The following is a 27,024-nucleotide window of genomic DNA, read 5'->3' as shown; positions in this document are numbered from 1 at the left end:
TCAAATACATAAATAAATCTTTAAAAACAAATGAATAAGGGCCGCAGACCTCACAGGAGCCCCAGAGACCTGAGTCATCTGCCCCCGCCTCTGACTGGGGACCTTATCTCCGGCCCCTCCTCCTCATCTGTCCACACACAGCCCGCCTAGAGGGCTCTGCTCACAGGGCTGATTCCTGCTGCCTCCCACCACGGTTCATGTGTGTGTGCCCTGCAGCCTCTGAGTGCTCTGTCCTAGGCTTCCCTTCCTGCTTGCTCCTTGGATGGCCCTTCTGTTGTTAGCCCAGAGACCAGTGGGAGCCTCACCCAACCCAGCAGGCTAGCTCAGAGTCCCCTCATGTTCCTGTAGCTGCTGAGCTTTCTCCCAGCTATTACTCTGTAATTGCACAAGGTTTCTTGATGCACCCTGATGCTCCCTGGGAGCTGGGACATAACGCTTTGAACTGGCCCTTGTGTCTGGGGCTCTGGTACCCAGAACACGTGTTGTGTTCAGACTGGATGACTTGGTACAGGCATTCACACCATCACTCCAAATTCAGCAGAACGGAAGTCACATTTTGCTCCAGGAGGGACCCTCCCTGCTTTTGCCACCTCACCATATTTTCCCAAACGGGGATCACATCCTCTCTAGGTTTCTCCCGCTCCTTACTCATCTATCCAGGCATCACCACATAAGCCCATCTGCTCATGTCTTTATCCTGAGCTGAGTAGTGGAGGGTATGAAGTCAAAGTTTGGCAAACACTATAAGAAATTATTATGCCGTATAAGAAGGGCTGGGGGGCTCAGGCGGTGAAGCGTCTGCCTTGGGCTCAGGTCATGATCCCGGGTCCTGGGATCGAACCTCATATGGGGCTCCCTGTTCTGCTTTCCCTCTCTGCAGCTTTCCCTGCTTATGCTCTTTCTCTGTCAAATAAATAAATAAATAAATAAATAAATAAAATCTTCCCAAAAAAGAGAAATTATTTTGCCTTACAGGATAAGGAGGCTGTGGGGTAGTTCAGAAAAATAATGGAAGGACAGCCCAGGAATTCTCCCAGTGCCCTAGCGGTGAGAACAGAAGTAGGGGCTCCATTCAGACATCACAGGAGGGGTGGTTCCCCTACACATGCCCAGTTCCCTGGCAACCCAGGGGGACCGAAATGTGAATTCTGTCCTTGTAACTGAGGGCTGGGATGTGACTTGTTGCCAGGAGGGGCTCTGCTGGGCTCTTGAACCAGAGCCAGGGATGAAAGCCACGCTGTGCTGGCGTCTCCGGAGGCTGTGTGCTCCTCCCTTCCAGGCCAGACGGTGAGCGCAGATAACCGGGCTGCGGAGGAGGGTCGCGCTGCATTAGCAGGCGGCCATGGCCTCGGGGGCACCTGGGGAGCGGCTGCGCGACGAGGCCCGCTGCCCTGTGTGCCTGGACTTTCTGCAGGACCCAGTCAGCGTGGCCTGCGGCCACAGCTTCTGCCGCAGGTGCATCTCCGAGTTCTGCGAGAAGTCCCCTAGCACGCAGGGTGGACTGTACACCTGCCCTCAGTGCCGCGGCCCCTTCGGGCTAGACAGCTTGCGGCCCAACCGGCAGCTGGCCAGCCTGGTGGATGGCGTGCGGCAGCTAGGGCTGGGCGCGGGGCCCGTGGGCGTGCACCAGTGCGCGCGACACGGCGAGGACTTGACCCTCTTCTGCGAGGACGACCAGGAGGCCCTGTGCTGGGTCTGCGACACCACCCTGGAGCACAGGGACCACAGCACCATGCCGCTGCAGGAGGCCACCAGGGGTTACCAGGTGAGAACCCGGGCTCCGCAGGGCAAGGTGCAGGAGGCCACCAGGGGTTACTAGGCGAGAGCCTTGTGCTCTCCGCAGGGCGCAGGTGCAGAAACCCCGATGGGACCAGCGAGGGCCGCGTTTTAGGGGCAAACCCAGAGGAGAGCATCCTGACCTGAATGACTCCTACCAGCTCTGCTCTCCCTCCCAGCTCAGTGCAAGCTGGGCCTCCTTGCCTGGCCCTATGGTGACCCCCCTGGGACCTCTGTTCAGGAGCTCAAACGCACCTGCTTCACCTGACCAGATCACTGGAGAGGGTCCCCTGTCCCTGAAGCCTTCCCTTGGATGCCATCCTGGCTTCGTTCTCTGTGATGCTGACATTCCTATCCCAGACTAGACCTCTACTGTGGGGGGCCAGACTTGCCAGTGCGTGGAGTGGGAGCAGGCTTTCCAGTTCAGTCCCGGTTACAGTTGCCCATCGTTACTGCCAGTGCTTCCTAAGCTGTTCAAATAACGTCCTGTTTTCTGTAGTGCTTATCTCCATATTAGTTAAAACTGCCACCAAAACAACCCTGAGTTCCGCACACTAGCATCTGCCCAGTGCACAGCTCTTATCTCCTGTAAGGCCTGCAGTAGCATGTGTCCCCTGAAGTAAAGATTCCAGGAGCTAAGTCCATTCAACACGCATTCTGTGACTGACAACGTGAGCACCCTCAGTGAAGAGGGAACTCATATTGGAGGAGTTGGAACCCGAAGGGGCACCTGTGAAACTCTAATAGAATTCCCTGTACTGGTGCTCTTCAAAAGCTCTTTGACATATTCTGATCACATTTCAATGCCCAATATCTGGAACACCCACTACCAGAAAGGAGATGGTAGTCTTCAAGTCTTCAATCTGCCTACGTGGTTAACTGAAGTATTGTCACAATGAGATACATTGTAAACATTGGACCTCCTCAACTTTATTATTATTATTATTATTATTATTATTATTATTATTATTTTAACTTTGATTCTTTTAAATCAAGGTTTTGGAATACTGCCCACCTCAACTTCCTTCTTGACATACCTGGAAACATCTCTTAGCTTTTCTTTCTTTCTTTCCTTCTTTTTTTTTTCTTACTTTGGGAGTCATCTACAAGATCCAGCTGCCAGGTCCTTTCCAGCTACACTTTTGAAGTATGCTGTTTCTGCTTTCTTTTTACCAGAAGTGACTTAAACATAATGTGGCTGTATGTAATATGTCTAAAGATGTTCCATATATTTCAGTAATCCTTAACTAAATAGCAAATAATTATCCGTTAAATGCCTGAGCCTCTAAGTCAAGACTTCCTAGGGCCCTAAGTTCTGTTTTTACACTTCTTGTCTCAGCCAACCATGAAGTCCTTCAAAACTAGCCTAATCACTGTTGTCCTCAAACAAGCCACATCTTTTTCATCTCCTTGCTTTTTTTTAAACATTTTTTTAAAATTTCTTTTCGTGTTCCAGAATACATTGTTTAGGCACCACACCCAGTTCTCCATGCAATACATGCCCTCCACAATACCCACCACCAGGCTCACCCAGCCTACCCCCCATTCCCCTCCAAAACCCTCAGTTAGTTCTTCAGAGTCCACAGTCTCTCATGGTTTGTCTCCCCCTCCAATATCCCCCAGATCACTTCTCCTCTCCAACTCCCAATGCCCTGCACGTTATTCCTTATGCTCCACAAGTAAGCAAAACCATATGATAATTGACTCTCTCTGCTTGACTTATTTCACTCAGCATAATCTCTTCCAGTCCCATCCATGTTGCTACAAAAGTTGGATATTCATCCTTTCTGATGGAGACATAATACTCCATAGTGTATATGGACCACATCTTCCTTATCCATTCGTCCGTTGAAGGGCATCTTGGTTCTTTCCACAGTTTGGCGACTGTGGCCATTGCTGCTATGAACATTGGGGTACAGATGGCTCTTGTCTACCTCCTTGCTTTTCATCACAGTTTCTTCTGCCTAAGGGAGCTTTTTCTCTGTCTATAGGTGTCAAAGTTCTATTTCTTGCAAAAAATGCCACTTCTGGGATGCCTGGGTGGCTTAGATGGTTAAGCATCTGCCTTCAGTGCAGGTCATGATCTCAGGGGTCCTAGGACCCAGTACCACACCAGGCTCCCTGCTCAGTGGGGAGCCAGTTTACATGCTTTCCCCCTTCCTGTCCTCTCTCTCTTCTATCTCTCTAACAAATAAACAAGTAAAATCTTTTTAAAAATACCACTTCTCTCATCTTGTCAAATACTTTCATAAATCATCCTGCTAGTTTTTGTGCAACCTAATGGATAAACTTGTAACAATCTCTTTTAAAGGCAGTTGTTGGATAAGACTTACTAAATGACTTAAGGAAGAGTTTCTTTTCCCCCATTTTTTTCATAAGATTTATTGAATGACTTAGGAAGAATATAAAAAGGTGACTATATGTGTATCTTTACGGTTGTTCTCTATAGATAAAATACATGTGTTTGCCTCTAGCAGGGATTATAGGGTTGAAAAAAAATTAGTTTTATTTTTTTAATTCCTCATAGGGCTTATGATATTGTGTATCTCCTTTCCACTTAACAATTAGTACTTTACAAGGTTTCATTGACCAAATGACAATAAACATTTCTCTTTTTATAAAGCAATAAATAATTTCAAAAATTTCAAATATATAGCTAAGATAGGAATACCATCACTTACAACAAAGCATGAGTACTGAACATTTGTTGCTATGTAATTTTTTATATATTTATTACACTTTTTTTTCAAAATTAGTGCCATATTACATAAAATATACTTATCTTAATTGACTTTGTAATTGTGAATGTTTATTGCCATTCAATATTCTGCAGCATCCTATTTCGATCCCATCATGTCAATATAAAATTCATTTTTCTTACTTTCCTATTTTTCACATTTGGAAAGTTACTTCTACTATTTTAAATAATGCTGCAATGAACGTATGTTTAGATAAATCCTTGATTATATCTGGCATTAGTATTTAAAAACATATTCATATTTTACTTGATCATTGATGAGGCTGGACATTTTTATGTGCTTCATGGGGCCTGTTTTAATTGATCTTTGCATTTCCTGATATTCCTAGTTGATACGAGGTACTGAATTTTGGCATCTATAATGGGTTCAGCACATCTCTCCAAACAGGCAAAGCTCCAGATGGCCCTGGAGTTTGTAAGGAAGGAGATGGAGGAGACCTTCACTCAGGAGGCCAACCTGGGGAAGAAAACTGTCATTTGGAAGGTAAGAGAACCTTGGGACTACTGCCACATCCCAGTCTGGGTCATTAAATTACTCTTCAAGCATCTTCCCTGCTGCACACTTTGGTTTCATTTACATGGTTGCTCTGGGGAAACACCTGGGTCATCTTGGATCATCACATCCCCTCAAATTATATTGTGTGTGTTCTTTATCTCTACCAGTACTTCCCCAATCCAAATTAAATATAGTTTTACTGATCTTGAGTGTGCTATAACTCACTGCTCCATTCCAGTACCTACAGAAGAGTCTCAGACTATCTTTACTAGTTTAAAACATGTGTGTATAAATGCATGTGTATTCATTGGAAAAAATGACATAATAAATATTTAGTAGGATATATATATATATATGAAATATAGCTAATATTGATCATTCTACATATAGGAGGACAATCTGAACTTTCAGCCTCTTGTCAGTAATCCATACACGTATCTTTTTTTACACTCAATCAACTTTTTCATTTACCTATTTACACTCACACACACACACACACACATAGTGGTTCTCAGTCTTCCACCGACCTTCTCCTCTGCTTATGCTCTCTCTCTGTCAAATAAATAAGTAAAATCTTTAAGGCTTCACAGTTGCCATATTGCTAAGTAATGTTAAGTTTCTAATGTCTGAGACCTTTTTTTCATATTTACAAATCATGTCTCTGTAATCTCTCTTCATACTCATACAGTTGTTTTGACCCTGTTCTCATTCTAGTGACTACTTTTATGATGTATGTTAACGTCCTTGTGATACTTATTCTGCTCAGCAGTTTAATAGATATTTCATCTTAATCCCTATACTCCTCTTGCCCCATAATTTAAGTATGGTGGGAATCCTTGTGTGTAAAATGCCGTGCCCCCAAGTCCATGGCAGGATGAGGACTCAGATCCAGCAGTCTATCTCAGACTGTCCACCTGAAGGCCGTGTGTCCTCAGAGCAGTGTCTGCTTTCTGATGTTGATGAGAGGCAGCTCATGAGTGGACAGAGTTAGGGTGCCAAGGTCGCTGCACCTTGCCGCCCCTGCCTGGCCCACACCTGCAGCACCCCTGGTGGGGTCTGCTTCCGTGTGTCACTCCAGGAGAAAGTGGAAATGCAGAGGCAGCGCTTCAGGCTGGAGTTTGAAAAGTACCGTGGGTTTCTGGCCCTGGAGGAGCAGCTGCAGCTGCGGCGGCTGGAGGAGGAGGAGCGAGCCACCCTGCAGAGACTCCGCGAGAACAAGAACCGGCTGGGGCAGCAGAGCAGGGCCCTGAGGGAGCTGGCCCAGGAGCTGGAGGAGAAGAGCCAGCACCCAGCCCTGGAGCTGCTGGAGGTGAGCCTGGGTCCCTCAGCAGCTGGGTCACATGGAGGTGAGCCTAGGTCCCTCAGTGGCTGGGTCAGCATGAAGTGATCCCGGGCCCCTCAGCCAAGCCAGGGCCATGTGAGAGAACGTGGTGACACACAAGACACTTGCCACCACAATCCACTTGCACCTTCATGCCTTTTAGGAAAAAGGACCCTTGACATCAGTTTGGAAAGCACCTGAATTCTAAGTCTTAGCATCAGAATGAGAAGAGACTCTCAAGAATTGTATAAGATGTTTCATCTTAGAGACCAAAATGAAATCTTTATTAAAAAATAAAGTTAACTTGATATCTAACCTATAAGGTTATACAAAAATACGGACAGGCAATACTATGTGGCCTGAAAAACAGTTTAAAATCTCCCAGTTAATCTGTCAATGTGCATAACCAATTCCAGAAGTCTTTGGTAACCCTTTTCTGTGTCAGTAGCTGAATGTAAGAATGAGGTCTTAAATTGTCCATCTTGATGTTTTCTGGTTAAATTTTGTGGCAAACATGAATTTGCTTGTTGATATTGCTTGGTGGGAAGGGCTTAAATGGGCTCCTTGCCATTTGCTCAAAGTCTGTAAGGGATTGTACAGCAGAGTCATAGGGAAGCTCTATTTTTAATTTCTTGAGGAATCTCCACACTGTTCTCCAAAGTGGCTGCACCAACTTGCATTCTCACCACATCCTCTCCAACTCATGTTGTTTCCTGTCTTGCTAATTTTGGCCATTCTAACTGGTGTAAGGCGGTATCACAATGTGGTTTTAATTTGAATCTCCCTGATGGCTAGTGATGATGAACATTTTTTCATGTGTCTGATAGCCATTTGTATGTCTTCATTGGAGAAGTGTCTGTTCATATCTTCTGCCCATTTTTTGATATGATTATCTGTTTTGTGTGTGTTGAGTTTGAGGAGTTCTTTATAGATCCCGGATATCAACCTTTTGTCTGTACTGTCATTTGCAAATATCTTCTCCCATTCCATACAGCAGAGAGACGAAACAGGAAAAAAGGAAAATATTTGTTTTTAATCGTGCATGAGGTCATCAAAATCCCAAGTGTATTGAGAAAGCCCTCATTGATAATGCATGTGTATTATCATGATAGGATGCACGACAATAGGAAATTCTGGGCACAATGACTCAGGCGGCAGATTCTGAACAAAGTACCCCCACCCTCATCCACCCACTGACCCTCAGATTCCACCTTGAGTTAGCTCCCGACGCTGAAACTGCCCTGAAATCTCCATATTAACTATGTTCACAGATTACATAATGGGCAGTTCATTAATGGAATGAACTTACAGAACGTTTTTATTGATTTTGTCTTAATAGTTCATTTTGTCTTCTATACAGTCATATATATAAGCAACACTTATATTTATTATTTTTTATTTTTATTATTAAAATGCTAGGCTTATTTTCATGCAAACAAACTGAGCATCAGAAGGGAAATAATTTCTGAATTTCAGATAGTAAATATACACAGATCTTTCATATTTTGCATAATGACATCCATCACCTTATTTTACTGTATTTGAAAACACAACATTGAGAAAAAGAATTTGTTAGCAGAATTACACTACAAATCTTATGGGAGAATTTATTCTATATTTATTTTCACCTTTATATCCACATTTTGCTTTCCTCCTCAGTACCAGTAAGCAACATTTTACCCCCAAAATGAGGCAGAGGTCAAAAACAAGGCCTGCCAGCCCCATAAAAAGGAAAGTCAATTATCTTCCTGCTTTTGTGCCTTCTCAAAATTTATCTGACACTGTGACTATTTTTAGAGGGAAAAGGAAAATATAAAGCAGGTGATTTATTTAAATAATGTCCTTTGAGATAAAACATTTGGAATTAATTAGTAACTTCCTTTTTATCCCATTAATTAACAAACTCACCCATGAGTTCGTAGCTATGGTCTGGTGGTTCAAAGAAAGAGGAATTTGGGGTTTTTTTTTTACAGAGACATTGGGAGTAAAATTTTTGGTCTATACCTTTCTCCATCAAGCAAATATCTGGAGATATTTAAGGTCTTACAGAGACATTGGGAGTAACATTTTTTGTCTATACCTTTCTCTGTCCCTTAACTAAATTCTGGAAATATTTAAGGTCTATTTTTACCCTAGTTCCTTCTACATTTGTTACAGAACATAACTCTTTACTAATATATTCAAATGCCAGAATTATCAATTCAGAAAACAGTTAAAGTGGTTGATACCATTGGAATTAATCTAAACTTGGTGTGGTCTGACTCCCCTGTAGTAGGGGCCAACAGATTTAAAATTGTTGAGAGACACTCACATCTCCTACAGTTTTATGTTCATACTGGACCATGTCTGGTTACTCCTAAAGCAGTGTTGGTGGTTTGTTTCTGTCAGACAGAGTCTGGAGGTATAACTCATCCCTGTCTCTGTTTCCCTTTTCCTTCCAGGGTGTGAGAGGAGCCTTGAACAGGTATATTCCTTTCCAAACCAGGGACCGGGCTAGGGAGGACAAGGATGCAGGTGCATGAACACTGCTGAGAACTTTCACTTCTCTGACCTTCTCAGAAGTAAGGATGTCACACAGCCAGAACTGGAGCCTGTCCCCATGGAGCTGAGGACAACGTGTCGCATCCCTGGGATGAGGGAAATGTTGAGGAAGTTCCAAGGTGGGCTGCGGCTTTGAGCCGGGACAACCGCAATGTCTATGTAGGGTTCAGGGATTTCTACGGTTTGTCACCGTGCAGGTCAGGCTGCAGTCACAGAACCCAAAGTTTAGTTTTGATTTTTAAGTTACATTTATTTATTTGAAAGACAGAGAGTGGGAGAGAGTGACCCAAGCAGACTGTTCACTGGGAGTGGAACCTCATGTGGGACTTGATCTCACGACTCCCAGATCAGACCTGAGCTAAAACCAAGACTGAGCCTCCAGGCTCCCTAGCAAATGCCTATTTTTAGATGATGTCACTGGTTTACTAGGGATTGCAGACAATTTTGTTTCACCTTACCTCCCTCTGGGACCCATGCAGTTAGGGCCCCACATCCCTTCTGTTGCTGATGGCCCTGGAAAGGGTCAGGTTAGGGTGGATTAGGCACTGGTCCTAAGGGCATTCACACTAAAGTGGCACACAGCTTAACTGAAGATTTTAAGGACTGCAGTGGGTCTCATGGTCAAGCCAAGTTAGAAGGGGGGCCACAGAGAGCACCGTGTTCAGAAGCAAGAGAACAGGGATATTTGTGTAAAGTCATAAAGGGTAGCAGAATCCCTAACCCCCATTTAAGCTCCATTTAGTTATCACAATAGGCTTGAAAGTGAGGTTCCCAGCTTATTAGCTATGATATCAATAACACTAGTTCCAATGAATAATTATTTCCTTATTTATAAAATGCTGAAAAAATGTATACAAATGTGAAAAAGCAATACAATGTATACAAATGTATACAAATGAGAAAAATGTATACAATGTATGCAAGTGTATGCAAATGTGAAAAAACAATGCAATGCACACATTGCACACAAACTGACTAATTACTGGTTTCATTACTTAGAAGGAAGCTTCAACCCATAATGAGAAAACCCATTTTAGCACCCCTATTCAATGATGGGCAGATTAACATGTATTAACCACATGACTTCTTGAAATTTATTACACTCCGATAATCAGTGTCCGCATATTCCTATTTTTAATGAATTGAATAATTAATGGATCAATTCAATAAATGTCCTGTATTTTGTTCCACACACTTTTCTAAATATTGAAATATATTATTTGTCAATAACAAAAAAATCCTAAAAATCCATAACTTCATGTTTGCATGTTGTACATATTCATGTAAATTATGCAAAATGCACAGAACGTTAGAAGATGGACAGAATATTGGGAGAAAAAATAAGGTCAGGGTGGCCAAAAGTTTTCAGGTTAAGACATCTAATTTTGAATTTAATGATCAAGGAAGGCACCTTGGAGTTAACTCATCACACATCTGATGTGGAGGAAAACCTTTCAAGCAGCAGAAACAAGGAGTGCGCAGGCCTGAGGCAGAAATACAGAAGATGTGTTCCAGGAGTGATGAGGAGGTCTGTGTGGCTGGGAAGGAGTATCAGGGTCAGAGAGGCCAAGGGAAGTCCAGCTAGCACAGGGTGCTATGAGCAGGGCACTAGGACCAGGATGATTTACCTTCTGGTGAAACAGGAAATCCAGGGAAAGTAGTAAATGCAGGAATAACATGACTAGATTAATGTTTTGAGATTCTTACACTGAATTTGAATAAATTCAAAGGGGCAAGGCTTTCAGTGGGCAAAGCCATTAGGAACCCTTGCTATAATTCCGTCAGAGATGACGATGGTTCGATTAAGATGGTAGTATCACCCCAGGGGCTGAGATGTGGAGTGTGGACAGAATCTTGGTCAGATTCAGAGGCAGAGCTGCCAAAATCTGCTGGGGGATTAGATACATGTTTTCAGAGAAAGAGACAAGTCAGAAATGATGGCAGAAGTTGTTTTTTACATAGACAGTTAAAGCTGCAGGTGTGGCAGAGGGAGGAGTTGCGTTTTGAATGTATCAATGTGGTGATGTATGTTAAAAATCCAGAGTTTGATGTCAGTTTTGGGAGAAAGGTCAAATGTAGAGACATGCATTTGGAATCAGTAAGTAAATGAGTGGAATTGAATCAAAACAATGATCCAGCCAGCCCAGAACACATTGAGAAGGAGCTGAGAAAGAAAGAAGTCCCGGTCCTGGAGCTATTGGAGGGAGAAGAGGGGGAAACAGCCAAGGAGACCAGGAAGGAGTGATGAGTAGGGAGGGAAGGAAAGTGTGATGATCAGTGTCTTTGGGAAACAGAAAGGAGGTTTTCCAGAATGCAGGGATTCTCAACAGCACTGAATGCTGCAGAAAAGTAATTTAAGCTGAACTCCAATGACTACTCACCAGTGTGGAGGTCACTGGGAATTTGCATTAGAGTCCCATTATAACGTTATGAGAAACTGAGTATAGGAGATGATCCATGGAGACAGTGGACTCTGGGAAACAGAGAGGGTTTTGGAGGGGAGGGGGGTGTTGGGTTGGGTGAGCTTGGTGGTGGGTATTAAGGAAGGCATGTATTGCATGGAGCACTGGGTGTGGTGCATAAACAATGCATCTTGGAACACCAAAAAAATTAAATTAAATTAAATTAAATTAATAAAAGAAATAGAAAAAAAGAGAGAGAGAGAGAAAGGTAGGGAAGCAATTGGGATAGACCCTATTCACAACCATTTCACAGATTTATTTTCTTATAAGTGGAACAAGGACATGTGCTGGGGTGGACATGATGTGTAAAGGCAACAGATATTGAGTAGGCCTAACACGGTTCCACAGTAACCCACCTGTCAGTCTGTTATGACTTCTAGATTTGGGGAGGTCACATGAACTCTGACTTCACGTCTCCTCCTCTATAAAGTGGGGATGATACCAGTCAGCTTGAGGGTGGTTAAACAGGTTAGTAGCGATGATATAGTACATACGTGACCCACTCGGGTTGGGGTGTCAACACAAGACCCACAGATATGGATTTACAAATTTGTTATTATTATGATATCTTAAAAAACTATATTAATGAAATTTATCATTTTTGAATGCTTCTAAAGAGAAGACACAGACTATTTTCCATCCTTCTTCCCTGCAGAGATTTTACTCATAAATGGGTTTACTAATGTGCCTGAGTAAAATGTCACATCTGTGTCCTGGGGCTTCACAGTATTGGTATTGGTTTTCTATAGTTGTGTAACAAATTACCTCGGAGTTCATTACTTAAATCCACCTGCATTTATTGGGTCACAGTTACATGGACCAGACATTTATGTGAGATCAGTTCATTTCTCTGCTTAGTTTTCACAAGATCCATATTAAGGTGTTGGCTAGGCTGGGCTCCTCTGCAGACCCTGGGGAGAGGTCCACTCCCAAGCTTATTCAGAAGAGCAGAATGTTATTATGGCACTTGTGGGACAGAGAACCCTGTGTTCCTGTTGGCTGTCTGCTGGAGGTCACTGGCCTTTCTCCTCATGTGGCCCCCTCTGTCTTCAAAGCCAGCAAGGGCACATCAGATTCCAATCTCTCTGATTCCCTGTTCTGCCACCAGCCTGACATCTGGAGAGACCTTTCTGATTTTAAGGGGTCTTAGGATCAGAGGAGATCCACCCAGATCCTGTTCTTGTCATAAAATATAATCATGAGAGTAGCACCAGGGGCTGTAGGTCATGGGGCCATCTTAGAATTCTGCCTACCAGAGTGACATAACATTGGAAGTGGTAGGTTTCAAATTAATGACATTTTCCTGTGGATTTTGAGAAGAGAATAAGTCAATACAGAAGATCTCCCTAAGAGCACCCAAGTACTCTGAATGCAGGTGACAGGGATCTAAATAATTGTGCTGATGGTTCATCATGTCATTGACAGTTGTGTGTTTACTGGCATAGTAATGAGTCCTGAATGATGCAGAGGTAGCAATGAGGAGTCTACTAGTGACCTCCAGGCTCAAATCTTTAGGACTCATTTGAGAGGGAAGAGTGAGGAGAGGTGTGGCTATTATATGAGATATTGAGCTTCCTAGGCTTTTACCAGTCTCCTCTGACCATTCCCCTGTCCCCCCGAATCCTTTCTACAGTTGATGTCAAGCTGGACCCCGTCACCGCGCACCCCAGCCTCCTCTTGACGGCTGATCTGCGCAGAGTGCAAGATGGAGAACTGTGGAGGGAGCTCCCCAACAACCCCGAGCGATTTGACACATGGCCCTGTATCCTGGGTCTGCAGACCTTCTCCTCGGGGAGGCATTACTGGGAAGTCGTGGTGGGAGACAGAGCAGAGTGGGGCTTGGGTGTCTGTCAGGAGACCATGCCCAGGAAGGGGGAAACCACACCGTCTCCTGAAAATGGGGTCTGGGCCATGTGGCTGCTGAAAGGGAACGAATACATGGTCCTTGCCTCTCCATCAGTGCCTCTCCTCCACCTGGACCGGCCTCATTGCATTGGGATCTTTCTGGACTACGAGGCAGGGGAAATCTCCTTTTACAATGTAACAAACGGGTCTTACATCTACACATTCAATCAGCTGTTCTCTGGTATTCTCCGACCTTATTTCTTCATCTGTGACACGATTCCTCTTACCTTGCCATCTATGACAGACATGGAGTCAGGAGACTGGGCGTGCAGGGATCATCTTGACTCTGCTTCTAGTCTAAGACACGATTGCTCCTAAAATTCACTTCCTGAGGAGTTTATGCCCAGCAGAACTTCCTGGAGCGGAATGAGGATACAGACATGCTAGGCCCCAGCAAATGCCCCCATTCAGACCAGTTCTTTAATCCTTCCTGCTATGGACATTTTTTTCCATCAGGACAAAACAGAAAATATTAAATATTTACATTTGGAGGAGAATTATAGAATACACATGTATTTATAATATGTAAATATATATTATTTATATTTATATATTTATGTTTATTTATATATATGTATATATAAATAAATGTATATTTATAATGTACATTTAATTAAATAATATAATTAATTTATTTATTATTATTTATTTATAATTATATATATTAATTATATATTATATTAATCATATTATATTAATTATATATTGTATCATATAATTATATTTAATTAATAATTAATTAACATACATTAATATAGATATATATTTATGTATATTTATATCAAATATAATTATAAATTATATGTTTATTTCTAATATATATTTACATATTATGAATATATGTGTATTCTATAATTCTCCTCCAAATGTAAATATATATAAAAATATATAAATTTATATATAAATGTATATTTATATAAATATATAATGATTATATATTATGACTTATATTTATATATATTTATGTATATATAAATAATATATATGTGAATATATATTTACATATAAATATATATTCACATATGCTTTATAAATAAATTATATACAAATAATAAATATATATATTTAATTTTGTAAGTGATGATTTCTACAGCTCGCATGGAACTTGAACTCATTACCTGAGATCAGGACTCACATGCTCTTCTGGTTGAGCTGGCCAGGCACCAACATAGATCATAATTTTAGAAATGGAGCAGACTTCCTAAGTCTTCCAAAGGGTGCTACCCATTTTCTTGATGAGGCTTTGTCCAAGTCAATGGAGCTTGTGTTAAAGATTTCTAGACATTCGTTATAATTTCTCATTCCTTTAAATCTCCTTTCATTCCAACTCTTATTAAGAAGAAGAAATGTCATTTTTTTTTTTTTTAGAAAAAGACTGTTCTCTTGGTGGAGAACAGTCCAATGTCACTCCAGCATCAGATCCATAACTCTGTTTCTCCTCCTCTCTCAGTCTGCCTCTCTCTGTCTCTGTCTCTTTCCTTCTTTCTTGCTCCTGACTTTTTATTTATTGTTTTATCCCTATGATTGATGATCTCTTTCCTTCTAGATTAACAGGTTCAGAACCATTTCTTTTTACATTCAATTCTCCTATGACTATATTCATTTACTTTCTAAATCCTCTTTAAACTGGACTAATTTCTAAGGTTTATGAAATCCATTCATCTGATTCCAATATAACTGATTATGACCCCAGATCCATCTAGGACTACAACTTTGTCCTTTATCTTTAGGGACATTTTTTATTTTAGAGTAGAAATTTCTCAGAATTCTGATTCAGCTCATTCTTTCACTTGGCCATTTATCAGTGGCAAGACCTCAAACAAATAAACCCTTTGTCTTTAGATCTGAGCAATTTAATATGGTTCCTATGAGGGAAATAATGATAGGGACCTTTCAATGCTCTGGCAAATACTTAAGATCATGATTGATATGACTGTTCTTAATTAGACTTATCTACTTAAATACAACATAAAGATGAAGATGATGGTGAATGGATAATGATATTTGACTTATTTTAAAGTGTACTCTACTTCCTAAAAAAAAAAAATTTAAGTCATTGAAGGCTAACTTTGCTGCTATGTTTCTATTCATCTGTGTCTAATAATTGCCAGACAGGGGGTAAAATACTTCAATGCTAAATGTTTAAATACTATACAATTGTTAATTAATAGGAAATTTAGTTAACATGACTTTGATGATAATCTGCCAACATTTTAATCCTCCACTTTAACTCCACATTGAACTTTAACATATTTTTCTCTTCCTAAAAGATCTCTTTGACTAAAATCTTTCATTTACTTTCCACTAACATCATTAACATAGTTTTCATTAACATAGAGTTTTCAAACATTTTTTTTTCTTGCCAGGCTTTTTATATATGGAGGGTTATCCTAAAGTATAATAATTTTAATGGAACAATCTCATACACTCTATTTTCAGATGGTTCTACATACTTTATTGATGAGTCCTTGTATTAAACAGATTTCTGTGCATTCATGTGTGATGCATTTTGTTTGATCATAAGCAAGCAAGTCCTCTCTACATCTCTCTTCTCCAGATGGAGGTAATAATAACGTATTCTTTATGCCTCCTGTTGATAATTTATAGACCACACATACCTGAGGCCTCTTCCATGCATGGTCTGAGTAGAGAAGAGGCTCATGCCTGGGTTTCCGTTCACACTTCCCCATCCTCAGGGATTAACCAGGAGCTGGCAATTTATCAAGCATAACACCTACTCACATCTCTGTACGGCCAGGGATCCATGAGAGGAGGCCATACAGAGAACATATCCTCAGAGAAGTAGGGACCCTTGTCTCTGGGCTTCAAGAGGGACAGAGTCGCTGCTCTGAGAGCATGCTTGCCGAGGAGGTCCCACCCATCCACTGGAGCTTAACACGCAGAAGGACTCCATAGCACAGTCTCAGACCTTCCACATGTCCAAGGCATGAACAGAGAATTCTAGTCCCTAGACAAAGTTAACATAGGGCACCTGGGTGACTCAGTGGGTCAAGCCTCTGCCTTCAGCTTAGGTCACGATCTCAGGGTCCTGGAATCGAGCCCCACGTCGGTCTCTCTGCTCAGTGGGGAGCCTGCTTCCCCTCTCTGTCTGCCTGCCTCTCTGCCTACTTGTGATCTCTCTCTCTGTCAAATGACAGAGATATATTAAAAAAAAAAAAACTACACAGTCTGAACCACCTCAGGATCTACTCATAGCCCACTCTCCCCGTCCTTTTTACTAGGCCCAGTGGAGGATTTTTTTGCCCCAATATTATACTTAACGATTTCTAGATGCATTCTACTATATTGTTATCTTATTTATTGGGTTTGTTTTTGTTTGTTTGTTTTTTTCTACCTTTTCTTGGTAGAATGCAAGCACTCTGAAGGAAGGGATCTTTGTCTATTGATAACAATGTTTTCTACATATCTCAAGCCCCTCAAATACTATTGGTTTGAATGTAGTTATCACTTAATGCATATTTGTTGAATAAACACATGATTGACTTTCACGGGACAGAATTCAATGGTCTAAAAGTGTTTTGCAGAATGTAATATATTATTATTATTATTATTATTATTGACATTATCATTACTATTATTTATAACTGCACAACCACTGAGCAAGGACATTTAAGGTCAAGTGCTAAATGCATAGAATCAATTTTTGGGTATAGAGAAAATTGAATAGAAGGGTCAGTTGGAGCTAGTATTTTCCAAAATGGCAGGGAGTAGGGGGACCCTGAACTTGGCCTGTCCTCTGAATATAACCTTCAACTATTTTGAACAACTAGGAAGAAGATAAGAGGAGTAGAGAAACAATGTGCACATTCGGAGTGACTGAATTTGGCAGGAGGAAAGTTCAGAGCCCTGAATTGGGGGACAGGAAGCTGTGGGTCTGGGAATGGGAGGAAGCCAGGTTCATGGAGCCAAGTCAGGAAGAGGGAGAACATTGGAAAGACTGCCCTGGTCTGTGACTCTGAGTACATCCTGGTGACCAGATCCCTGGGTTGCTCAAGGAGAGATCTCTCCCCTTCCTGGGAGCTGAAGAGCATTGTTTGTCTTCTCTAGAGACCAGGGACAGCTGAGGAGGCATGGAGTGGAGCCCCACAGTGGTGTCAGAAGGGTGTGCAGAGGGCAGAAAACCTCTTACTTTTTGGTGTGAGCCAAAGCAGGCCTGAACCTCTGTGTGTGCTTGAGGAAACTGATTTCTAGGACTGGCTAGGCACAGAGCAGAGAATGGAGTGGATAGCCGCTAGCCTGGCCACTGCTTTGCTGTCTGCCACACAGATTCAGGCCTCTGCAGCAGCTTTTCTGGGACACAGGGCAGGAGGGGACTGAGTCAGGGACACATGGCTGGTACCCTGGCTGCAGGTTTTTGCTGAGTATCACAATGAACTCTGACCTCCATGTGTGCACTGTGTGAAGGCTTTTGGGGACTGGATGGTGCTGGGCAAGCCTGGAGTCTCCCCACCTGGAACAGCAGTGGGTACACCCATATAACCAGGCTTTTTCAAACTTGGAGTTTTGGATCCCAGGCACTGGCCAGAGATAAATCAGCATGCACAAGCATCATTTCCTGAAGACATGGTAGCTGTGGATAGAAGTATTGCTATTTAGGTTGATTTATGTTCGTTTGTTTTTTTTTTTTTTCCTCTCCTCCCCGCTCCCATTCTCTTTCCTTCCTCCTTTCTTCTCTGAACAAAACAACTAGAAGGAGAAATTCACAACCAAAGAAAGAACCAGAGGTAATACTCCCTGCCATAGAGTTAATCAATCAGGATGTGAGTAAGACGTTGGAGCTGGAATTCAGAACAATCTTTGTAAAGGTAACAGGCTGGGGCTGAAAAAGGAACAAAAGACACAGGAGAATCCCTCAGTGCAGAAATAATAGAACTAAGATTTAATCAGACGGAAGTTAACAACATTATTACTGAGATGAAGTAAAAAAATGGAGGCCCTGACCACTAGGTTGAATGAGGTAGAGGAGACAGTCAGTGACATAGAAGATGAAATCATGGAAATCATGGAAAGAGGTCTGTTTACGGATTAACAGAAGCCTGGCAAGTCGAAGACCAAAGCGGGTAATGTCCTGAACTGTCGGGGGATGGCTTTTTTCAGGTGAGTTATGGAAGTAAGGCCATGATTCCAAGGTGTTAAGAAGGCACAGAATGAGGGGAACAGGGAGGAGAGTCATATGCAGGACAGGGTGGAAGCAGGGAGTCCAAGACCCGGGTTAGTGGGGAGAGAGCACTCAGCAAATTTAGGGTGGTGATCTCAAGTCTGCATGTCTCCAAGGGCAGAGACGTTGGGAACACTGGGATTCCTTACACCTGTCTGCCCCTCAAACACGTGGGTTTCCTGGGTTCTGCTGGGGCCCAACACTGCTCCTGTTATATGGGAAAGGTGGTCTGATACAGAGAGGGTACAGTCCACCAACCTGCACGTCACACCTCTTACTTTATATGGGACATCCTCCTCATCCCCTGATTCTGTAGCTGTATGAATGCAGAAGCACCCAAACCATCCCTCTAATCCCCTGCTGATTGACTCAAATGGGTCAGCTGATTCTCTGATATCATGAGGCTGATTGCCTGGACTCGATTTCAATTTATTCACTTTATCATTATTAAAAAAAAAAAAAAACTAGCCACCTGAAGTCATATTGGCTTCTCCAAAAGCTTTAAAAAACCTGCTCATAGGCACACAATCTAATAAAATTAGGGGCTTATGATGCCTGCTTAATGTTCCTCTAGTTTTAAAATGATGTAGTATAGATCAGTATATGCTAACATCCTCCCTTCAGGTCCAAAAACTAATAAATAAATGAAACAAATGACTTCACCCAATTACCTCCTTAAATTAATAACAAAATATTTCTTAATCAATGCACCTGTGTCATTTTTATACTATTTCTACTATTATTTGTATTTCTTCCTATTTATTTACTATTATTATAACAAGTAATTATTTACTATTTCTACGACTTTTACTATTATTTATATTTCTTACTATTTATTTACTATTTATTATAATAAGTAATTATTTACTATTTACTACTATTTTTACTATTATTTACTAGATAATGCATTCTTCTTATCATACATCACACTTTTAATAAAAAAAGTCAAAACACTTTTGCCATATTTTCCATAGATCTAAGGAGAAAAGAAAAAAAAAAGGAAGAAGAAGAAGGAATAGATAAAGCATGATCCTATTCCAGGTTGTGTGGGACTGATTATGCCTCATTTGTTTTTTAGACATACAAAATTGGGAGCAACTTTTGGGAAATTTGGGGATTTGGGGGAAATTTGGGGGCAATACTGATGGGAGCAAAGGGCCCATCAGTGTTTATGTTTATAGAACAACACATTGAGTCCCCAGATTTACTTACATGAAGGAATAAATCCCTTTTATATCAAGGGACAAATTCTCCTGGTCCTCATTTTGAGTCTAGACCCTACAGGGAATTGAACAGTTCGATGTCATGCATGCCTACAGCACAGCTCCGTACATGTACTAATGACCCCTGTGGGCTTACGGGTTCCCCAGAGCACTGGGCTGTTGATGAATCAGAACCACCATTAAAACCCCTCCTGTCTCACCTCAGGACAGCCATCTGCACTGCCCTCCTGGCTCTCTGCGCAAACATTGTGGTCCATTGCATTTATAGGGGTACAGCAAGCCCAGGAGAGGTGCCTTCCTTTCCTCCCCTGTCTGGAATTACCCCTGCCTGGAGCAGCCATGTGAATCCACAGTCAGGGAGAGGACAATGCACAATTCCCTGGGCCCCTCCACCTAGATCTGCACCTTCTGCCTTCTGACTTTTAGTGGCACCCAGTACATACAAGTAAAAATGGTGAGTAGATCTCTGGATTTAGGGGCTCAACTTATGAATCTGTACTTTTCTTTTGGTTTGTTTAAAAAAAAAAGGAAAAGTTGTATGGAATGAACCAAAGGAACAGAAAAGTAGGAAATGAGAAGTATCATTTCTGCTGTTGGAAAGCTTATAGGTTATGGCCAATAGATCAAGACAAAAGCTGCACACAAACCCAGACTTCACAACTCATGTTCTTTAACTACAATAGAACAAAAAAATCTACCAAAGCAAAATCACTTTAAAGAATAACAAGTGGTCACATGAATGGCTCAGTTGGTTAAACATCTGCCTTCGGCTCAGGTCATGATCCCAGATCCTGGGATCGAGCCCCGTATCAGGCTCCCTGCTTAGCAGAAAGCCTGCTTCTCCCTCTGCCCTTCACCTTGCTTGTGTTCCCTCTCTCACTTGCTCTCTCTCTCAAATAAGTAAAAAATCTTTTTTAAAAAAAGGATAACAAGTAAAAGTGCTAACAAGACAAAATACAAAGAAACAAACATGTGAGTTCCTTTTTTTTTTTTTTAATGTCGGAGTCAGTGTTAATAAGGAAGACAGTCAGGCAAACATGAGAAAATGAGATCTGAGATGTGGGTTTCCTTTTGAAAAAAAGAAAGAAAAGGAAATAATGTTCCCAGTTTCTTGGAGGGAGCTGGGGTGATGTCAGCCCTTGCCTGGAGATGGGTCTGCCCCATCCCCTCCTCAATACATCAATTGAATTCCTTATCATCCACCATTGGGGCCGCAGTTCTTATGAGTTTAAATGTCTATAAGATGAAAAATACTTGGAAAACAAGCTAAACTCTTGGATCATATGGCCACCTGCCCTCCAGAACTGAAAGGCAGTAGGTTTCTTTGACTTGCGGTTGGAAGGTGGGTGTTTCTGCAGTAGGATGGTGCATTTAGGTGCAATGGCATTCCCAGTGTTCAACAAGCACCTACAGGGAGAAACGTGTTATACCTTTCCATACCGCGCCAGAATACACACCCTGAAACACACAAAAATCAGTTCTTTTGCAAAGTAATAATCTCGTTTCTGCAGGCACGAGGCTCTTCTTCTAGCTCCAATTCCACACAAAACCAGGTCTGAAAAACCGAGTCATCAGTCACTGGGTTGATGTCCTGACCTTTCCATGGGTGGGGAGAGGTCAGGTCTTTCCAGTTAAGCATCTGATGCTGCCTTTCTTCTCCAGCTTTGAGCAATGGAGAGGAAGTGCTTCCAGGGAGGGCAAAGTTGGAATGCCACACGAGGCAATTAATTGTCTATTCTTTGAGCTACTAAGTTGTGTCCATGTACGAAAGGTAAAATAACGGTATTGCCCAATCTCTCCATCACCAGGAGAGTAGTGGCAAATTTGCATGACACACAGTAAGATATGCTTTGTGCAGGGGTGGGTGCCCAATAAGGTCAAGTATGAAGACAATCGCAGTGGCTCTAGAGGGTCCTTCTAACATGTGAAACGTGTGCTGGGAGGTTGTTAATGCTGAGCTAGTGTGCTGAGAAGGATCTCCACACAAGGAAAAAAAATGATCACATTCTTTCCAAAGTTTGAATTTAAGGGAAAAAATAGGCGTGACTTCCCCAGAATCATTCAGAAAATGACTGTACTCCCTGTTCTTCATGAGACACCAGTTTCCCCCATGGAGAGGAGCCTTTGCAAGCCACAAGGCTCCTGCATCAGCCCTCCTAGAACTCCAGTGGTGGAACAAGGGACTCCCCTCATCCCAAACACAAGACAAGACAAGGAGCTGGGGATGTGCTATGACATTAACGGTGTCTCCTCATCGTCTCCCACACCTTTCCCTGGGGTCTTTCTTACCTCCACATGGGAGCTGTGGAAACAGTTCAGAAGGAGACTAGAACTCAAATTATCCTGAAAGGCAAACTCAGGCCCTTTCATTGTATTTGGATTATTTTCATCTCCCCAGTCTTACTTTTCTCTTATTTACAGGATTCATAATTTTACGGTGAGAAGCTTGTGCAGCTGTTTGATGTAAAACACTGACATTATTAGAGTGATTGGAAATCTGTTACAGTCTTATTTGCCTCCTTATCTTCTATCTTTCTTCCTACGTTTATGTCCTTTATAGTTTGTTAATTAATGGGACAATGATTTCTGTAAAGAAGGAATGTCAAAGCTAAAAAGACATATTAACAGATTCAGGGGAAAAAATCATTCATAGGGGAATTTCCTGAATATCAAATCTTCTCTTTCTCCTCCTGTAAATATTTTATTTTATTTATGTGTATATATATATATATATATATATTCATTCATTCATTCATTTATTAATTTTTACAATGTAAGAGCCCCTTTGGTTGTTGTTTTGTTTTGGTTTGTTTGTTTGTTTTCATATTCTTGGAAACAGTCCACAAAACAAAGAGAATTGGAGAAGATATTCACAAATATCTAGAGTCAAAGGGCTGACATCCAAGATCTATATATATCCTTTTTGATTTCCCAATACATGATTATGTATTATTAATTAATAAAGAATAGATCATGTAAAAATCAAAGTCTTTAAAATCCATCACACTCGGGGTATCTGGGTGGCTCATTGGTTAAAGCCTCTGCCTTCGGCTCAGGTCATGAGGGAGCCTGCTTCCCTTCCTCTCTCTCTGCCTGCTTCTCTGCCTGCCTGTGATTTCTGTCTGTCAAATAAATAAATAAAATCTTTAAAAAAAATCCATCACACTCTCTGGAAGTAAGTCTCTTTAACAGTTCAGAGTATACTTTCAGATAGTGTTTCTATTTTAATATAATATATAGAGCAGTATTTTTTTTTAAGATTTATTTACTTATTTTAGAGAAAGAGAGGGAGTGCATGAATGGAGGGAGGGGCAAAGGAAGAGATAGACCTGGGGAGCGGACTAATTAATTTTAAATTTTATAGAAGATAGGTGTTTCTATTGTTAAAATGACATGGACAATGTCAACAATGTCCAGATAAAAATTTTTTAATTAATGATCTTTATCCTTCCAAAGATATTATCCCCATTTAATTCATATCAAAAAATTTTTTAAAGATTTTATTTATTTATTTGATACAGAGAGAGATCATAAGGAGGCAGAGAGGCAGGCAGAGAGAGAGGGGGAAGCAGGCTTCCCGCTGAGCAGAGAGCCCGATGTGGGATGTGACCCCAGGACCCTGAGATCGTGACCTGAGCCGAAGGCAGAGGCTTCACCCACTGAGCCACCCAGGCACCCCTCATATCAAAATTTAATGGGTTTATTTCCCCATACTTTCCCAGCTCTGTATATAACACGTGTTCAAATACTAACCTATCTAAAAAGCAAATAACCTTATATTTATATTTTAAAACCTTAATGTTTCAAATCGCAGTTTTGTAAATAACTTATTTTCTTGTGTGCTGTTTCTTTAAGTCATTACCTATTTCTCATTATATGTTTTCACTCCAATTTCTTGAAAAAAATGGTAAACAAGGTACCTTGTCCATTGTCATGTTGAATTCCTCTATTATTGTGATTATTTCTTAGGTGTTGTTAGTAGTAGTTCTTAAAGATTTTTTTTAATATGCTATCAAATTGATTTGTATTTTGCCTCATAGCTTTTGAGAATTGCAACTTGTTTTGTGAGATCTGACTAAATCCAAGATAATCAGGGGGAAAAAAAAGAGAACTGTCATACTTCCTTATATACTACTTGTTTGATTTAAATTTGTTTTTGTGAAAGTAGTGAATTAGGGATCCACAGTGACCCCATTCAAATTCCTTGTCAGTGATCCTATTTTAATTATTGTATTTCCGAGGTGCCTGGGTGTCTTAGTGGGTTAAAGCCTCTGCTTTCGGCTTGGGTCATGGTCTCAGGGTCCTGGGATCGAGCCCCGCATGGGGCTCTCTGCTCATCAGGGAGCCTGATTACTCCTCTCTCTCTCTCTACCTGCCTCTCTGCCTACTTGTGATCTCTCTCTCTCTGTCAAATAAATAAATAAAATCTTAAAAAAAATTATTGTATTTCCAAAGTATGTCTGAATATACTTAAAGGTAGTTTCCTCTCACTAGAATTTTTTTTTTCTTCAGACCTTCCTTTTCTAGGGGCTCCTGGGTGGCTCAGTGGGTGAAGCCTCTGCCTTCAGCTCAGGTCATGATCCCAGGGTCCTGGGATAGAGCCCCGCATCGGGCTCTCTGCTCAGCAGGGAGCCTGCTTCCCCCTCTCTCTCCCTGTCTGCCTCTCTGCCTACTTGTGATCTCTGTCTGCCAAATAAATAAATAAAATCTTAAAAAAAAAAAAAAAGAACTTCTTTTTCTAGTCTCATGGGCTTATTTTGCCATTACCTGTTCATATGAGACATAACCTTTATGTCACATACATAGACTTTCACACTGATTGGCTTTCTTTCATTATTAAAAAAATCTTAAAACTCACCTGTAAAATAAACAATGTTGTTTATTACTATTTTAGATGAGAAAACTATGAAGAAGGCGAAGAACTTTCTGAGATCTCAAAGTTGTGTCTTGTTGGCTAAGGGATTGTGAAGAGGGAGATTGGAGCTGTAGCCCAAGATTTTTTACGTCTATTCCTCGACACTGATCTGCAAGAGTTGTGGGTTAGGATCTCTTTGGATTGTGATTCATTCTTGGTGTTTAAATGGATCGATGTTTCTGCACATACATGTGAATTATTGCCTTCAAGTTTTATTGTCTGTTGGATAATGTGATATTTTTCCTCAAACACTTTATAATGCTTTAAAAGAAAAAAATATACTCTTATTTCTTTCTTTTTAAAGATTTCACTTATTTGAGAGAGGAAGAGAAAGTGTGTGAAAGAGAGTGCATGGGGGGAGGGGCAGATGGCAAGGGAGAAACGGGGTCCCGGCTGAGCAAGAAGCCCACACAGGGCTCGATCCCAGGACTCCAGCATCATGATCTGAGCCTAAGACAGACAGTTAACTGATGGAGCCACCCAGGCACCCCAGATACTCATTTTTTAAATGCCATCCCCAATTGAGAGAAGGAGAGAGAGAAGTATGGGGGGTGATTTTATGTGTATGTTGCTTTGGTAATATTCTATTGTTCCTACATTATTTATCTACTCAAAATCATCTCAGGAACATCACAATGAATGAGGTTTGTCTTTTGGATAAAGACTCAATAAAGTATTCCACATATAAAGGATAGTCTCTAAATACTATTAATTGGTTATTCTGGGGCTCCATTGGGGGCCTTTGAGGTTTGAGCAGGAGCTTAGGAAGTTGGCTTTTGAGAGGAATCAATGGTTGGGCTGAAGCAGCATTTCCTTTCCTGTCATGGAATTAGAATCTGTTCCAGCAAAGGATGAAGATTCTAAATTCCATTTCCTGGATTCAAAATCAGCTCTGCTCCATTCTAGAATATGGTAATTTGCTGAACACACATCTGCCTCGGTTTCCTCTTCTGTAAGTCATGGATAATAAGAAGGCCAACTCCATATCACTGATATTTGCTATTAGGGCTTAAATAGCTAAATAAGTGTAAAAAGCATGAAGAAACATTTGAGTCATTGTAAGTGTTCTTCTTCTCTAATAGGTGCTACTATTACTAGTATCAATATTCCTCCTCAGGTACAGTAGAGATGGATGGGACCAATGAGAGCATCCAGGGAAATTTCATCCTTTTGGGGTTTTCTGACCACCCCCATCTGGAGAGGTTCCTCTTTGTGGTCATTTTGATTGCATATCTCCTGACCCTTGTGGGCAACACCACCATCATCCTGGTGTCCCGGTTGGACCCCCACCTCCACACTCCCATGTACTTCTTCCTCACCCACCTATCCTTCCTGGACCTCAGTTTTACCACCAGCTCTATCCCTCAGCTGCTATATAACCTGAATGGGCATGACAAGACCATCAGCTACACAGGCTGTGCCATCCAGCTCTTCCTGTTTCTGGGCCTGGGTGGTGTAGAGTGCCTGCTCCTGGCGGTCATGGCGTATGACCGGTTTGTTGCAGTCTGCAAGCCCCTTCACTACATGGTGATCATGAATCCACAACTCTGCTTGGGCTTGGTGTCGGTAGCCTGGGGCTGTGGGGTGACCAACTCTTTGATCATGTCCCCAGTAACCCTGCGTTTACCCCACTGTGGGCACCGCAGTGTGGACCACTTCCTGTGTGAAATGCCTGCTCTGATCCGGATGGCCTGTGTCAACACGGCTGCCATCAAGGGCACCGTCTTTGTCCTCGCAGTGGGTATTGTGCTGTCACCTCTGGTGTTCATCCTGGTGTCCTATGGCTACATTGTACAGGCCGTGGTGCACATCCAGTCATCCTCAGGGAGGCACAAAGCCTTCAACACCTGTGGCTCCCATCTCACTGTGGTCTCCCTTTTCTATGGAAACATAATCTACATGTACATGCAACCTGGAAACAGCTCTTCCCAGGACCAGGGAAAGTTCCTCACCCTCTTCTACAACATTGTCACACCACTCCTGAATCCCCTGATCTACACCCTCAGAAACAAGGAGGTGAAGGGGGCCCTGAGGAGGCTGCTGCTGGGCAACAGAGAGGTCGGGAAGGATTGAGAGTGAGTGGGAGACAGGCATCTCCATCAGGTGGTCAGATCCTTCAGAAGCCAGTGATGGCATCTGGAACCATTGAGTCAGACCTGCTCTTCACCTGTCCTTCCAAACTTACATAACTTTTCCTGGACTTCTATAACCATTTCAGTCCCAAATGATGTTTCAATGTACAATGCATGACATTCAAATCCCCCCAAATGATCTATAAAGCAGGACTGAAGTACAGAGTGCTGAGTTGTTATATTTTTCACCATTTACACCAGAGTGCCAAGTGGGAAACTACTTTTCTTAATCAGAATTTTGCCTTTTTCATCTATTTGTAACTTATTAATATTTTTAACTTGTTAACAACTTGCTGGATCTTTTAGTTAGAATGAT

The 27,024-nt window shown here is 41.7% G+C and overlaps 2 protein-coding genes across 2 annotated transcripts; both read left to right on the top strand.

Moving 5' to 3' along the window:
* The first annotated feature begins 1,342 nt into the window (after positions 1-1,342).
* TRIM58 (tripartite motif containing 58) lies at positions 1,343-13,577 on the top strand. The gene is made up of 6 exons (XM_032848492.1): positions 1,343-1,765; positions 4,923-5,018; positions 6,109-6,339; positions 8,793-8,815; positions 8,911-9,011; positions 12,988-13,577. The coding sequence occupies exons 1-6, from the start codon at positions 1,343-1,345 to the stop codon at positions 13,575-13,577; spliced, it is 1,464 nt and encodes a 487-aa protein (XP_032704383.1).
* A 12,127-nt stretch (positions 13,578-25,704) lies between these two features.
* LOC116861710 (olfactory receptor 2W3) lies at positions 25,705-26,649 on the top strand. The gene has a single exon (XM_032848484.1). The coding sequence runs from the start codon at positions 25,705-25,707 to the stop codon at positions 26,647-26,649; it is 945 nt and encodes a 314-aa protein (XP_032704375.1).
* Positions 26,650-27,024: the final 375 nt, after the last annotated feature.

The sequence above is a fragment of the Lontra canadensis genome, unplaced genomic scaffold, assembly GCF_010015895.1.
Source record: "Lontra canadensis isolate GAN:19392208 unplaced genomic scaffold, GSC_riverotter_1.0 scaffold205, whole genome shotgun sequence".
NCBI classification, from domain to species: Eukaryota; Metazoa; Chordata; class Mammalia; order Carnivora; family Mustelidae; genus Lontra; species Lontra canadensis.
Note: the sequence above shows the minus strand (reverse complement) of the source record. Positions and strands in the feature narration are given on the sequence as shown.